We start from the raw sequence: 16,669 nt of genomic DNA, 5'->3' as shown, positions 1-16,669 counted from the left end.
GACTCCAGAGCACTAAGCTGTATCTGTGTTAACTTCATGCAATTACTGAGGCAAGGTATAGAACTAGTGCATTTTAAATAATTTTTTAAAAAATGTTTTTGTTATTTTTATTATATTATGTGTATGAGTGTATTGCCTGCATGTAGGTAGGTTGCACCCATGTCGTGCAATGCCTGCAGAGGTCAGAAGAGGGTGTCAGATTCCCCAGGAACTGGAGTTACAGATGGTTATTAACCACCATATGAGTGCTGGGAACTGAAGGTCCTCTGCAAGAGCAGCCAGTACTCTTAACCACTGAGCCATCTCTCCAGGCCCTGGATAGATTTTTTTTTAAAGACAGTAACTCTCCATTGACTCCTAAAGCTAAAATTAACCAGAAATTTCCCCCCATGTTGTTCTGCTTTCAAAGAATAGTAAGTGTTCGAGAAGAATTTACTTATTCCTTTAGACTGTCTGGTAGAAATCTTGGCCACTCATGGTACAGATGTTAACAATAAAAATAAATAAAAATTTCTATTGTTCTTTTTTAAAAAGTGGTATAGAATATATCTGTCAGCTTAATTTGAGTGGTAGACTTAGGCCAGATGATGTGATTTCATTTGGCTAGCTTATTTTTTTCTTGATTATGTAGCTAGAATTAGAAAGAGCTATGTTTTCTGAGAGCTGTCATTCAAGATTTTTTTTTCTAAAACAATATATATTTTCCAACTAGGAAGTATATTTATAAAGCATAGCATTGCCTCCAAATTTATTCTTTTGTGTAACTTTTCTAAATGAACATTGAGCAGTACAACGTGTCATTTTGTGTGTGTTTACCTAGCCATCTTTGTGAGGCTTGTTTGCTTATTAATAACTGAAATGTAGATAATACCTAAAATGGGCTTTAGGTATGGACATTAAACAGCCATACAAATAAGTACAAAAAGTAAAAAAAAAAAAAAATTTTTTTTTTGGTCTTTTTGAAACAAGGTTTCCCTGTAGCCCCAGCTAGCCTGGAACTCACTATGTAGACCAAGCTGAAACAGGATCTCCCTGTAGTCCCAGCTGCCCAGCTGGCCTGGAACTTACTACATCAACCAGACTGGCCTTGAACTCACAGAGATCCACCTGCCTCTGCCTCCTGAAAACAAGAGAAATTATCCCTTGATGGCTTTCCTGCAGCTGGACCCTGGAAAGAAACTCATGCATAGGGAGAGTGAGCAGGCTTCTCCCCTGAGTCACTGTCCAGGGCAGGCAGTGACTGGGCAGTTCTCTTACCCAGAGCTGTGAAAGTCTCACTTTCCAAAGCACAGTTGTGGATCAGTAATGATTTCACTGCAGGTAAAAATCGGAGCCTGCTGAGTAGGTTCTCTGAAGAGCTACCCATCTTTTTGTTGGATGACAAATCCAGTTCTTGAAGGCTTGAGAGTAAAGGGATAACCTGAGCTGTTGGAATATCAATTCGACATGTTTGAGGCACCATTTCACAGAGTCCTTGGAATACCTGGCTCCCAGTCTTCCTAATCTGACTGCCACTGTACTCACCAGTATGACAATTCTCTGATAGCCCTACACAGACCCCACCACCACATCAGCCTCCTGCCAGGGTATTCTTCCTCTTTCTCTTCTCCCAAGTCTCTCCTTGGGCTAGAAGAAAAAAGCAAAGTCTACAGAGACAAAGAACTGAGTTCTAATCCTGAAACTGTAAGATTAGCCAGGCCTGGCAGTCCAGACCTATAATACTAGCTACTTGAGCAGCTGAGGTCAGTGAATGGAAAGTTCAAGGCCTACCTGAGCAACTTAGTGAGACCCTGTCTCAAAACAAAAAGCAAGGGTCGGAGAGGTGGCTCAGTGGTTAAGAGCACCTACATGGTGGCTAACAACTATCTGTAACTCCAGTTCCAGAAGAAACAATACCCTCTTCTGCATAACACAGGTGTACTTACATGCATTCAGGGAATACACTCATATATGTAAAATAAAAATAATAAAGAAAATATATTTTTAGAGTGTTTTTTTTTAAGTAAAAAAGAGGGTTGGGTATACATGATAGAGTGCTTGCCTAGAGTGGGCAGGCCTGAGGTTCAATTCTGAAGACACAAAAAGTAGCGAGAATAACTACAAACTGTGTGTTTTTGCATTAGAGACCTGCTCAGAACATTGGTTTTCTCAGCCATAGCATACCTGTGCACAGGATCACTGGGAAAGCACAGTGACTTGATCACTGTAAAGTGTTTGGTGTAGTGCCTGACATGTATTAATGTCTGCTGTTATTCTTTTCTTTTTAAAAAATATTTTATTTATTTATTTATTTATTTTATGTGTATGCGTATATTGCCTGCATGTAGGTAAGTGCACCCATGTCGTACAATGCCCTTGGGGGACAGAAGTGGCTGTCGGATCCCCTGGAACTGGAGTTACGGACAGTTGTTAGCTGCCATGTGGATGCTGGGATTAGAACCAGGGTCCTCTGCAAGAACAGTCAGTGTTCTTAACTGCTGAGCCATCTCTCCAGCCCCTGTTATTCTTTTCTTAAAATGTATGTAGTAAGGCAAGGGAAAGAGGCAGTCAGAGCAGGCACCCGTTGGTAAGAGCACTGCAGCCTTAGCAGCCCGAGGTCAGCCCTGCCTCACCATCTTTCTGCTACTTTCCTGCTTACAGGCCGTTACCCTCCTTGCACTTACACTGCAGGACTCACATGTCCTGGGAGCTCTGGGAGCTGGCTCATCTCAGAGCCTCGGAGCCACCCAAGCCCAAGTAACCTCTTGTTCACACTCCTGTTTCTGATAGCACCCATGATTGCATGCTTTGTCTTGCTTTGCATGTTTGCATGCTTTGCCTTGCTTCATATGTGTTTTCTGTCCTTCTTCACTGAAGATAAGCTCTATGTGTGGGGGGGACTACCTCTCTAAAGTGGGGGTAAGTACCTGGAACATTAAGACACGCATGTTTGTAAAAGGAGAGGGGGAGGTGAGGAAAAGAAAAGGAAGAGAAGCCAGGGGAAACTTGCGATCTCAGTGGGGATAACTATCCCCACAGCATTTCAGATTTCCACACAGAACACGGACAGCTACTGTTTTCTTCCTGCTGTCAACACTGAGGCTCTGTTTAAATTTTCTGTAGCCCATGGCACAGTGCTTCTTACAGTTGGAAGATTAATCCACAGTTACTGGCTAAATGATCTGTAACTCCATTCCTTGGAGTTATCAGCAGAGATCAGATCAGTGAATGCTGAGTAATTTAACACAATAAAAAAGAAAGCTGGCTGCACCTCATCTCATCCTTTTGAATTAAGCAGCCAATTTCTATACTTCTTATAGAACCATTAGCTTCCCAAGACCAGCCTCTCATGTCCTAGGTGAGGCGGTTTATCCCTCTGCTATGCTGATTGATGTTAATGGCTGGTGGTTATGGCTCCTTAGCACCATAATCTTCCTGAGTAACAATGTAAGACGTGACATTCACAGGACTCTGGTGGCCTGGTAACTCAAGAGTGTCCCCATAGACTGCAAGGGGAGGGAAATACTGTGTGATGCTCCATGCCAACTGCAAAGAGGGATTATTTTACTTGAAAATCTTCATGAAAGGCTTAAACTCTTCTTGCTTTTCCAAACTGAGGTACAGGAGACTGAGAAATAATTCAGCAAATCCAAAATGTGTTTGTTAAGACCCGAAAACTTATTTTACCATTTTCTTGCCCCAAATTACACTTTAAAATTCGTGCTATTTTTATTTGCTATTCATTTGCATATTCAAAAGCCTATATTGGGAAGCAGGTATGTGCAGGAACTTGTACTGGAGTAACGGGGAGGTGCTGGACTGAAACCATCCTCAACTTGGAGTTGCCCTCTATCAGAGCAAAAGTGAAGACCCCCAGACCAGAGTGCGACCTGATATGTAATAGGCTCAACAAGGCCTGAGTGAAGTCAGTGGGGAGTGGGGAAGACGACAGGAAGACAGCTGGGCTTTTGCGACAACCTAGGCATAAGATATCAGGCCCCTGAACCAGGGTGACAGAGGTTTGAATGGTGAGCTGTGGTAAGATTCTAGATATGTGTTGAAGGTTTATTGTGTCCACAGTGGGAAAAACCAAACACACCCTTAATCTCTATTCTGTTTGCTATGGGAAATTGCATTTACAGATTGATTATAGGTAGTAACTATGGAACTACGTTGGTGCAAGGAAAGTAACTGTTGCTATCTAAAGTTGTAAGGTATACCCATGATGGACCACACCCGGCTGTTTCTCAGGAGCTTCCATTGTTTCAGAGTGACTTGACTGGCTTTGTAGTTTGAAAGCTTCAGACCCTTCATTTCGGTGTTCTGTATACCTGTGTGTAATTGAGTTTGTGACACTAAGATTTATGTCCTAAACAGCAACACAAATTTAAAATTTTCCCCTTTAAGTCCCAAATCCATTTACAGATGTGTTCATTGTAGGAAACCAGGATGGCATGCCCTAGGGTGAGATGGACCTGAAACTTTTAAAGTCCAGGCTATGATCTCTGCTGAAGGGAGGGATACTGAACACAGCATCCTCAAATCCCTGTCTTGTTGAACACTGCAGGACTGCCTAGCAGGAGAAATGTGGCCAGGTCAAAAGTTTAAGCTCCTTGCTCTAAGGGAAAGCATCTTGGGCAACAGCCTTTAGCCCACCTCCTTGTTCTGAACAAATAACTCTCAGCTCTCATTAGCTAAAAGAATCGGCCAGGTTAAAAGTTTACTCTTGTGCTAAAGTTAAAACTTTACTATGTTCAGGTAACCCTGAGTAAAGTCAAACATCCTGTTTTACAAACAGCCCTTAGCTGGCACCAACTAAAAGCTATATGTCCTGTTTCTCATCTAATTGTGCCCTAAATCTTTGTGTGTAACTGCCAAACACCACATGACTGCCAGTTCCTTGTGTTGTATAAAAACCTACTGAATTTTTCAATAAAGTTCACTTGCTGCAAAAAGGCTCAAGTCCCAGGGCCAAGCCCTACACCTACCACCTCACTGTCAAGAAACAAGCACAGCCCCCCCGGCCCCCCGCAAGGGTGACCATTACAGTTCATGAGGAACTTAGATCCATTAACATTCACTAGGCATAGAACTTTGATGACTTGACCAGTGAATTTAAGAGCACATCTTAAAGATCCCATTTCAAAGCATATGCCCAGGTTCCAAAAGACTTTGCTCCATAGGGTACACGTACTCAACGAAGCCACGTCATCTGCTGTTAGCGAGCACTGATGAAGGTTGAGGACTTCTAGATGTTTCAGCAAGACCAACCGAGCAGGCACATCTTCAAAACCTCCACCCAGTTCCTTATTGCAGGAGAGATCCAGTTTCCTCAGCCCATCCAAGTGTGTAAATACATCATCTACAAAGCAAGCAGAAATCGGGTTCCTGAAACTCATCTTGCAAGCAGTGGGACAGCCTCCAGCAAGGGAGGGCAGGCTAAGTGCCTGTGCAACCAAAAGAAAGAGTAACAAGATTATCACCAGGGCCTCAGGGGGCCCAGCAGTGACTTCACCTTCATTCCCTGAGATCTGAATTGATTGTTACTGGTTCTGGTCTGAAACGTACAAGGACAAGTGACTGCGTGCCATGATTTATGCTTTAACCTTGGATTTACTCAAGGCCAGTAAAGGATGTTGTGGGCTCAGAAAGTCACAGAAAAAATACAATGTAATTCTCTATAATAAGAATAAGTCTTCACCATAGACAGCTTTGAATGTGTACCGTAGACACCATTCAGTCTTCACCATAGATGGCACCTCTGAATCTTCACCATAAACACTACTGACTCTGCACCACAGACATCACTGAATCTTCACCATAAACTACTGAATTTGTACCATAGACACCATTGTATCTGCTGCACCTTAAACAACCATTAGAGCCATTATTTATTTATTTATTATCAATACCAATTCTTTTCTAGCACCGGCCATAAAACAATTCTGAAGTTTTTCAAAGTAACAGTGAACATTCCAGTTTTAATATTGTAAAAACTTTTATTTTGCCCAATGTCTAGTCCATACCTAAAATACCCTGGCCTTTTCAGAGTTAGCCATTTGGAAAGATGTTTGGGTGTGTGGTGTTGAATCTAGGGCCTTACACAAGCTCAGCAAGTGAGTGGTGAGTCCCCTCCCCTCCCCTCCCTTCTCTCCCCTCCCCTTTTTTTTGGTCTTTTTGAGACAGGGTCTCTCTGTAGCCCCAGATGTCCTAGAACTCACTTTGTAGACCAGGCTGGCCTTAAACTCACAGAGATCTGCCTGCCTCTGCTTCCCGAGTGCTGGGACTAAAGGCTTGCGCCACCATGCCTGGCCCTACCCCTTTTTTAATTTTGAGACAGTGTTCTCAAGTTTTCCAGGTTGTCCTTGAACTCACTCTGTTGCTCAGGAAGACTTTCACCTTGTGATCTTCATTCCTCAGCCTTCAGGATTACAGGTCTATGCCAGCAAGCTTGGCTTAAAAGGTTCTTTTTGTAATAATGAAAATGTATGGTTACTGTAAAAGAGCTAAAAAATAAATAATCCTAGCTCTCAGTAAGGCCCTGAGTTCAATTCCTAGCACTGAAAAAATAAAATAAAATAAATAAAGAATATTCATGTCTAATTTTATTCTCTAACATAACTACCATTTATATATCCTAATAGCTTTTAAATATGTATACATATATATGTATATCATATAATGTATCATATATATATTCTATATGATATATTTTAAAATTATTTTGTGTGTGTGTGTGCCATAGGCACACACAACTTTAGAGACTTGGTTCTCTCCTTCCAGCATGGGTCCCAAGGATCAGACTCACGTCACTGGGCTGTGTGCAGTTTACCTGCTCGGCTATCTCACCCACCCCAATGTACGATATAGTTTATATTTTACATGTATAATCTTAAATTCAGCATTTGCTAACTCACCCAATATTTTAACACTCTCTTTTGGTAATCCACATGAATGTAACTTCAGTATTTTCAGAACTGACGTGCTTTTTAATCCCTGTGCAATACTATTTAGACTGCCACCAACGTTTATGTTAATGGAGAGGTCAAGTACTTCAAGGCTTGGCAGCTTGGCGAGCAAGTGACCTGGAAGGGAGGAAATCCAAGCAGGAAGAACAGCCATGAAAACTGTGTGAAAGGTAAGCGGGTGACTCCTGCAGCTCCCAGTGCAAGGAAGAGGAAGAGGAAGAGGAAGAGGGGAGTGGGAGAAGGGGGGCGAACTGGCAGGGGAGGGTGAGGGCCTTCCTTTCAGCTCAGGTCAGAGGAAGCACAGCAAACCTAGAGGCCCCAGCTCCAATCACAGACATCCTCTTTCTGGGAAAAAGTTTTTCCAAATTTTACTTACCCACAAACACCCCATCCTCTGATGTGAGGGCGCAGTCTACAAGTTCAAGAGCTTGTATCTTGCTCCCCATCTGGAATGCATGGAGAACCTGAGGCAAGCTTCCTCCCACTTTGCTATTCCAGGATAAGTTTAGTTCTTCAAGTTCAGGTACTGTTTCAAGAGCTGCTCCTAGTACAAAATATCCCCAGAATTCAGTGGGTCAACAATCAGAAAGGCAGAGCTTCCTTCAAACCAGGACAGCCATTATGTAGGGAGGATGGAAGCTGAGCCAGACTCTTGTGTTCACAGATGAGAAGCAGAGAGAAGAAAAGGACCCAGTTCCTGCCCCTCACAGCAGGGTGAGGCCTACATGTGGGGAGCACAGCCATTCTCATCCCCGGAAAGCTCTGGAACAAATCCACAGCTGTGAACAACCCACCCATCAGTGGGACGGCGTTCCTGGGCTGTTTTGTGGTAGTAAATGCCTGTAATGGTCCATCTGTTTTCTCCCATCTCCTCTCCTTGGGATCAGTTTGATCACAGGTGCAAGAAAGGCAAAACAAGAAACTGACCACCACAGAGAAGTATTGATAGAGCTTCAGGCACCAACAGCTGCCACAGCCACTTCCTGTCTGAAACCATTTCACACAGGAAAACAGCTAAGGGGAGGAGGGAACAGTGAAAGTGCTAGTGACTTTCACCATCTTAAGGGGGGAAACACACACACACACACCACATATACAAACACACACATACCACACCCACCCACCATACATACAAACACACACACATATATCACACACACTGCACACACCACAAACACACAAACTATATACTACATACACACATCACACACCACACTGTATGTAGACGCACTACATATGTATACCACATACTATACACACCGCACACACTGCACGCCACACACATACCTCATCTACGTACCACACATATCATGCACACACTCCCATACCATATGAGACAGACAGAGAGAGAGAGAGAGAGAGAGAGAGAGAGAGAGAGAGAGAGAATGCTTCCTCAGTGTGCAGTGTCAGTCTTAATGTGAACAGTTAAGAACCCTGGAAAGTCTCTGTATCCAGAACCTCCTGCCACCCTGTCCCACTTGGCTACAACATCTACCATTGTTTACTCATTCTATTTGTTAAAGTTGTGGTAGCCCAGGAGTCCCATCCTGAAATGAATGTTCCCTACAAGTTACAACATCTTAAAACAGGAATGAGCAGGTGCCATTTTGTGGGCCATTGCTAGTCAGCCTGGGGTGACTTTCCATAGCCCTGAGGTGCCCCCAACCCCAAATCCAAAAAAACGATGCAGGATTGATTGTGGCCATGGTACAAGAGGGCTGTGCACTGGCGATTCAGCACAAGCAACTGTAAAGGGAGAGATGGCTATTAAGTGCCTCCTAATTTATCCTTTTATCAACAAAGAGCATATTCTCCCTGTGCCCCGTCTACCATCCAGGCTAAGTTAAGAAGCTGGTGTATCCCGTCTTGAGAAGAGGTAAGAGGATAAAGAAGTCTGTCACGCTGGGGACAATAAAGAAGTTCTTCCAGAAAGAACAACTTTGGGGAGAGGGCCACAAAGTATCAGAGAGAGGAGAGCACTGCCTCTGTCCTGGACAACGGAAGTGTGGCTATGTTCCAGGGAAGAAATCCTATTTCCTGGCTTCTTGAAGATGCAGGATCATGAAAAAGATCAGCCTAATCACAGGAAACAAGAGAAACAAAAGCATCTTTTCACATCTGAGCAATTAATATATTAAATTTGAGATTCAGCACCACGGTAAGCAGCTGCTACCCGGTCAGATATATGGATGATGCAAACCAACTTGGAGGAGAGAACAGAGAAAAAAGGAATTCAAATGCTGAGCACCTATTGTGTGCCAGAAATGTAGTAGGCACTTTATAGGAATCAATTCTACAGTCTTGAGGGTGATGTTACCCTCATTTCAAAGATTTTTCAAAACAAGTTTCAGAAGCGTTAAATTACTTGTTCATGTTTACAAAATGAGTTAAAAAAGAACTAGGATTTGAGCCAGCACCTGACCTGTTTCTCCTCAGCTAGAGGGAGAGTGGGCAGGGTTATATACTGGCCTCCACTGGCCTCTTGTGACATCACTGACATAACCACCACAGAGAGGAAGTGATGACAGACTATCAGGCACCAACAGCTGTTACAGCCGAACAGCCTGGAGGGTAGAGAGGAAGCAGTTGTCCACTTCCTGTCTGAAGCCATTTCTCACAGGAAAACAGCTGAGGTGGCAGGGCAGTTAACAGGTAGAGACTCTTGGGTCACCTCCAAGGGGCTAAAGGGTGGAGATATTTGACATGCATTTTCCTAACAGAAATCTTTGAAGAGATGGAAATGCTCAAAATAAAGAAACAAACATTTTGGAAGAGATTTGGATACATAGTATGAATCTGTACAAATTTTATGTTTGTTTAGCACATAAACTAACTTAATTGAGGCTCTGGTTGTAGTGAAACCGTCAGGTTTGGTTCAAAATCGCTTTGATCAATTTTTTAAGATAAGGATAGGAAAACAGAAGAGGGAATCGTATTGTAATTTAAAAAGAGCGTAACATATTTACTCCAACTTCCCATTGTATAAATGAGGCCATGAGACCCAGAGTGAGCTAGGTTTACAATACCTGGTTTAAAAACCATGCAAGCAGGTAGTCGGTTGAGCAGGGCTACACAGCAGGGCTACACAGCAGGGCTACAGAGCAGCTCTTCAGCTGTTACTCAGGCACTCAGCATAACAGCGTGTCATGGAGCACTTTTGACCATGATCACCCATTCAAAGAATGATGCAGACTGTTTGTCCTTGATGGGTCAAGTTGAAAAGCCATCCTCCAGAGACAATGTCTGTGAGTGTCTAGCTAACTGACTTCCAGGTGCCAGGACCTATACCTGAGAAAGTATGTTTACAGCAAACTGGGTACTGGTGCTACATCCTGCTTCCCACCTCCTTCCTTGCCTCTTGCCTGGAACCAGAGAGCCTGGCTGAAGGCTTATGCTGTAATACCTCCCACATCCTCAGAAAGGACTTAGAGGCAACCTCTACTTCTGTCATATGGGCCCCTGATGTCCTCTCTTCAGAAACCCTGCCATGATGTCTGTCTCTGTGTTGGATTCTGAACTCTGCTTAGAGGTCCTGCCATATTGTTGCTTGTCTATCTGTCTGTCCATGGCATTAATATCTCTTCTAATAAACTCCATACTCCGCCACGACAATCTGTCCCAGTGTCCCTTCTGAACCCTGGATTCAAGACCGTTCACTAGCTATGTGCATTTTACCTATGTGAACCATTTATATTTATATTCCTCTGAAACATATTATACCTCCTCCAGAGCCTCCAGAGTTTTTCATAAGGATTAAACAAGATTATATATATATATATGTCATATTTCAAGTATGTAATAAGTTCTCATTAAATGCCATCTGAAACTGAAAAAAAGAAAAGATACTGAAAGAGAACAATGTTTTTTATTTTCACCTAAATTTTTGTGTGTGCACCTCTCTCTCTCTCTCTCTTTCTCTCTCTTTCTCTCTCTCATCTCATGTATGTGTGTGTGTACATATGTGTGGAGACCAGAAGACAACTTTAGGTGTTACTTGGATACCTCTGTCTGCCTTGTTTTTTGGGAGTGGATTCTCATTGGTCTGGAGCTTGCTGATTGGCTATGCTGGCTGGCCAGCAAGTCTGTCCCAGGGATCACTTGGCTCTGCCTCCCCAGCACTGAGATTTCAAGCAGGGGCTACCACACCCAGCTTTTTTCCTGGGTTCTGGAGATCAAACTCAGGTCCTCATGCTTGCAAGGCAAGTCTTTTACAAACTGAGCTATCTCTCCAGCCCTTTTTTATTTTTTAAATTTATTCTTCAAGTCAGCATACAAAGAGAATCCATATTTTAACAGAAGTGTTCACCATACCCAGTGCTTGAACATCCTCAGTGGTGAGTCTGCAGCTACTGAGCCTCAGGATTTTTAACTTGCTGACAAGATGGAGTTGTCGCATGACTGAGTGGAGGGTCCCGCTGATGAAATCATTCCAGGAAATATCCAGTTCTTCCACGTCCGGGAGGAAAGGCAGTAAAGCATCTAGAAATGGACAAAAGAAAGTGACGACTTGGACATGTAATTTGTGCTTTGTAATAACTTTAATTCAATGCCCATGTGTATAAAATTTAGTTCTGCATTGTACAAAAATACAGGCAGCAGGCATGTCAACATTCAGCAAAATGGGGCTCTCTTGTCAGTGCAGTTAAAGAAATCGAGCCCTTTACAGTTCCTAATTTGGGGGATGTTTTCTCTTTCTGACAAATAATTGCACTCTGTAAACACAGAGTCTCCACAAGATCCATCCCATAGAACTTTCTGTGCTGTAGTTAACCTTGTGGCCGTAATGCGAGCTGTGGTTAATGCATCAGTTACTGTTACATACATACTGATCTTTTTCTTTTGCAAACTCTGACATGCATCCTCCTATTGAATCCTCAGACTAAAGGGCTGGGCAATGCTCTGCTAGCCAAGTCTGCTGGGAACAGGCATGCCCCTTGCCTTTCCTTTCTTACCTCAGCCATCACTATCTCATATTTAAATGGACCACGATGGAGAGGTGTTGTGGGTGTAGAGTTTGATGGCTGCCTCCACCGAGACTGTCACTGCTTGTTAAAAACAAAGTGACTGACTCTCTGTGGAAAAGATTCTTGAAGGGCATCTCTGTATAGGAGCGGCAAAACTTCAGCGTGGATGTGGTCAGTAGGGTTATGAAGCACTGAAAGCCGCAACATGGCCTGGATGCTGAAATTGCAGCATGGGACACATCATGCTGGGCTTCTGAAGTTTCAGGCATTGTGATTCCAACTCCAAAATTCTGAAATAAAGCTCCAGTGAAAACTTTTCCTTCCAGTAGCAAAGTCCTTCAGTCATTGCAGCCTATTCACCATGGTCAAAACTTTACAAAGCAGGGACCAGAGAGATGGCTCAGCATTGAAGGACTGACTCTAGATGTATGCCTGGACTGTGTATTCTTCCTGATGCAGTTGCCATACTGTCTTGATTATTGTTGCTTAATAGTACATTTTGAAATCAGGAGAGTGAGTCCTCAAACTTCGTTCATTTTTCAAGGCAGTTTTCCTTGTTCTGTGTTCTTTGCAACTACACATGAAATTTAAAATCACCTTGCTACTTTCTGCACAGGATGCATGAACTGAGAATATAGCTCAGTGATAGAGAATTTGCCTAGCATGTATGAGACAGTCAGTTCAACTCCCAGTTCCACAATAAATAAATAAATAAATAAATAAATAAATAAATAAATAAATAAATAAATAGAAACACCTTGCTTGTTTTTCTAACTTGAAACATGTGCCTTTCACTCCAATTTTTGTTTGGATTCATAAAGGAAGTCAAGCCTCCTTCCTGTTTGCAATCTCATTGAGAAAATGCAGCTACCATAGATAAAATGTCGTCAGTTGTGAAACCAATGTGCCTCAGGGTTCCCCGTGGGGTGTGTTAACATGCAGGATCCTGGGGGCCACTTTGACAGTATGGTCTGGTAGGTTTGGGTTGGACTTGGGTGACTGCATTACCACATGTGCTCAAGTGGTTCTGATCCCACAGGAAAGCCATGGCTTGTCATTCTCTTTTAAGAGCCCTGTCCCAGAGCTGGCAAGATGGCTCACCTAGTAAAGGTGCTTGCTCACCAAACCTGACTTAATTTTGATCCACATGGTAGATCCATATGGTAGAGGTTCCACATGGTAGAAGGAGAGAACTGGCTTCTGCAAACTGTCCTCTCACCTCCGCCTATACAAAATGACATTCACACGCATGCACACACATATACACAAAGAGAAAACAAATAATAAATAAATAAATGTAATTTAAAAAATTTAAAGAGGTCTATCCCATCGTACTGTGGATCTTAATTAAAATAGGGTGGGCTTTTAATCCCAGCACTCAGGAGACAGAGGCAGGTGGGTCTCTGTGCATTCCAGGCCAGTTTGGTCTATATAGTGAGTTCCAGGCCAGCCAGGGCCACATAGTGAGACCCTGTCTCAAAGACCAAAGCAAAATAACAAAAAGAAACTCCCAAAACAGAAAAAAGAAAAAGAAAGAGTGAAACTACACCAGCGCACATGGCATTGGTCTTGGACTTCCCAGATTCTGGCACTGGGAGAACTCAGTTTCTGCTGTTCATGAATGTCAAGGACTCCTCACTCAGCATCAGTCTTGAGGATATCAAAACTCCATCAAAAGACACATACAGTCCTTTCAGAAGACTGTTTTAAGGTATCTGGGAACCAGAATAGAAAGGGTGATGTGGGGAGGAGCCCTCTTCACGTTCACTGAATTGCAGCAAACAATATGTTACTTTTGTTTATAGAAGACGTAAGCGATAATTGTTGGAAGTCTTTTGTCCCACAATAATAAACTTTAAATTCTTTGCAGGGCTCAGCTCCCTAGCTTAGCTTGTAGCAAGAATGAATTTATCTCAAAGCGCAAGGAATGATTACTAGGCAGGTAAAATTGCTCAGGGTTAAAAAACAAAACAAGTGAATTGATTTCCTAAGCTCAAACCTTTGAAGCTTTAGGAAGGACCAGTTAACTTTGGTTTGTTTTCCTTTTTTTTTTTAAAGAAGCAGCTACAGAAAGCTTTTATTTGCTCCAAGTAACCAGTGCCTTTTGCTACAAAACAATAATCTCAACAACTTTCAATCATCGCAAAACCAACATATCACACTTGATTTTCATTAGAATGTTATTTTCTTCCACAATAGTTGAGCTCAGGGCTCCCAGACTGGGCTATATGGCCAAAGATGACCTTAAACGTCTGACCCTCCTGCTTCACCTACTGAGTGCTGGAATTACAGGCACATGCAGTGCTGGGGAGTAAACACATGGATTCATGCATGCTAAGCAAACACTCAGTAAACTGAGTTACATCCCAGGCCCTTACTTAACTTGTTTGTTTGCTTAAATAGTGGTGCACTGCTTTCTGGGTTGTCTAGAACCACACAGGCACCTTTGACTTGCCAGATGGGTCACTGTGTGTGTTTTGCCTGCCCCTCTCAAAATAAAGACTTCACATTCTTCTATAGGAGGTCAACTGCATACAGACCCATTTCCTTCACATCTGCTGCTGTTAATCCACTGCGATTCAGGTCCAGACACTTGTCAGCAACCTTTTTGCCCCGCTTCTTTGGGAACCAATCATTTTCTTCCATACTGGATTCCATTTCCATGTCTGAACAGGGAGGCGTAGCTGTGGAGGAACAAAGAGGAATTTGCTGTTAGCCACAGTGAAGATGTACTTGTCAATGAAAAGGCACCAAAAGAAACAGGAATCAGCCCCGAGTTCCTTTGTGAAATCTCCCAAGGCCGGAGAGGCTGACCTGGGAAAAACGTAGGCTCCTGTTCCTGCTACAAGTTCTCAGACACTGGGCACTTGAGGGCCTGAGACACTCAGGGGATTTTCTCTTGTGTCCTACCTGGAGCATCTCAGCATGAATACTAAGTTGTGCTGCTGGGCAGCTTGCTGTTTGAAGAGTAGTCAGCCCTCTACCAAGGGATGAGGTAAAGAGGGGCAGATGTTGACTGTCCCTATTGAGAGGCTTCAGACAGCCATGGGAAGAGAGGAGCACACTTGCTGCTCAGTTCCTAGACCTAGACCATCCAGTTGCCAAACCCAGATCCAGAGAACACAGCAGCTGAGTTTTACCCCTATCCTCAACTCCTGCCAGAGATTGCCTCCAGAGAGCTTCATTTGTCCTCCTGGCCATTAGGTGCTATTTATGAACTCTCCAAGTTCCTCTTAAGAATATACCAAGATGATATCCCTATAATAACAAAGGTCAATCGCCTTATTAAGCCTCTGCTATGTATCAGTTCACGGTGTATTTGCATGTGCTAGCACAGCACACATAAAATACAACATACTTTTGTAAGAACAAACAAATATTCATGTACTGATTAACATGGTTTTGTTAAGTGAAGACGTACAATTTCAAACAGACAAGCAAAGCACATTGAAATCCAACAGGAAGTTGTAAGTTCTAAATATACAAATATTTTTACTCACCCTGACAAAAAGGTAATAAAGCAAGTAGGGTGTGGTGCCGCATGCCTGTAATCCTAGCACTTGGGAGACTGAGGCAGGAGGATTGCCATGAGTTTAAAGGCAGTTTGGTCTGTATAATGAGTTTCCAGGCCATCCAGGACAGTAAAGCAAGACCCTGTCTTAAAAGAAAACAAAACACAAAGCAAAGGTATAAAGCCACCATAGCTAAGAAGAAATGTAGTTTTCAGTGAGAACTTCAGGAGAAGTTTAGAATAAAGGGCTAGAGGGATAGTAAAGCCCCACTTATCCGTGCGTGTTTGTGACTGGAGGTTTCTGTGAAACCCGCTGGACAAGTGACGCACTTGTTTGGATGGCTGGTGTTGCCACAGTCTACCAGTAGGGGGCAGCACGACCCATCATTTCCCCTCTTCACTAGGGCTTGTAAATTTTAACATGGCCCACTGGATCCAAGTTATTTTCTTTTGGGTGGAGCTGTGAGATGTAGAGAAAACAAAAATATGATGCCCAGCTAATTCAGATTTCAGATAAACAATCTTTGTTTATTTGTTTCTTTGAGAGACACAGGGTCTCCCTGTAGCCCCAGTTGGCCTAGAACTCACTGTATAGACCAGGCTGACCTCTATCTCAGAGATCCAAGTGCCTCTGCCTCCCGCATGCTGGGAGTAAGGCCAGCACCTCTATAGCCCACACAAGGAATCATTTTGAGTATGTCCCATGATTGCTTGTAATTTATTTGATAACCCTAATTTTGAGTAGGGCCAGGAAAGGAGGGACTACTGTCTCTGACTGCCAGCAATACAGAACATTTTGTCTAAACTTAACGCCATATATCACAACTAAACTACTTCATAGATTTGGAAACGTAGAGGACTAACATTTAATAGTAGAAGCAGGACTGGAATTTTAACTCAGAGCCATTTGCCCCAAAGTCCACTGTATGTGTATATATGTGTTTTGGGGTAGGAGAGAGAATAAATATTTATTCTGTGTGGTTTTTGTATTTTAAAGTATTTCTCAGACTGGAGACATGGCTCAGTGGTTAAGAGCACTTGCTGCTCCTGCAAAGGGCCCAGGTTTGGTTCCCAGAAACCACATTAGTAGGTTCACAACCACCTGGAACTCTAGCTCCAGGGGATCCAACGCACCTATATGCACGTGACTTACACACCCACAGATGCACATATAAATAAAAATATTAAAAATAAAATATTTTTCTGCCTTACATCTTACTTTCTCACCCTAGACTTTATTTTTCTTT

At 42.9% G+C, this 16,669-nt stretch overlaps 1 protein-coding gene across 1 annotated transcript in view; it reads right to left on the bottom strand.

The window, feature by feature from the left end:
• The window catches only part of Lrrc31 (leucine rich repeat containing 31), a 27,777-nt gene that overhangs the window by 5,985 nt on the left and 5,123 nt on the right, over window positions 1–16,669 (bottom strand). Inside the window, 6 exon segments of the mRNA XM_008830147.1 lie at window positions 1,258–1,425; window positions 5,174–5,341; window positions 6,897–7,064; window positions 7,324–7,491; window positions 11,259–11,426; window positions 14,452–14,595. Coding sequence (XP_008828369.1) covers window positions 1,258–1,425; window positions 5,174–5,341; window positions 6,897–7,064; window positions 7,324–7,491; window positions 11,259–11,426; window positions 14,452–14,595 — 984 coding nt within the window.

This window comes from Nannospalax galili, unplaced genomic scaffold, assembly GCF_000622305.1.
Source record: "Nannospalax galili isolate Female #2095 unplaced genomic scaffold, S.galili_v1.0 scaffold33, whole genome shotgun sequence".
Taxonomy (NCBI): domain Eukaryota; kingdom Metazoa; phylum Chordata; class Mammalia; order Rodentia; family Spalacidae; genus Nannospalax; species Nannospalax galili.
This window is presented reverse-complemented; position numbering and strand designations above follow the sequence as displayed.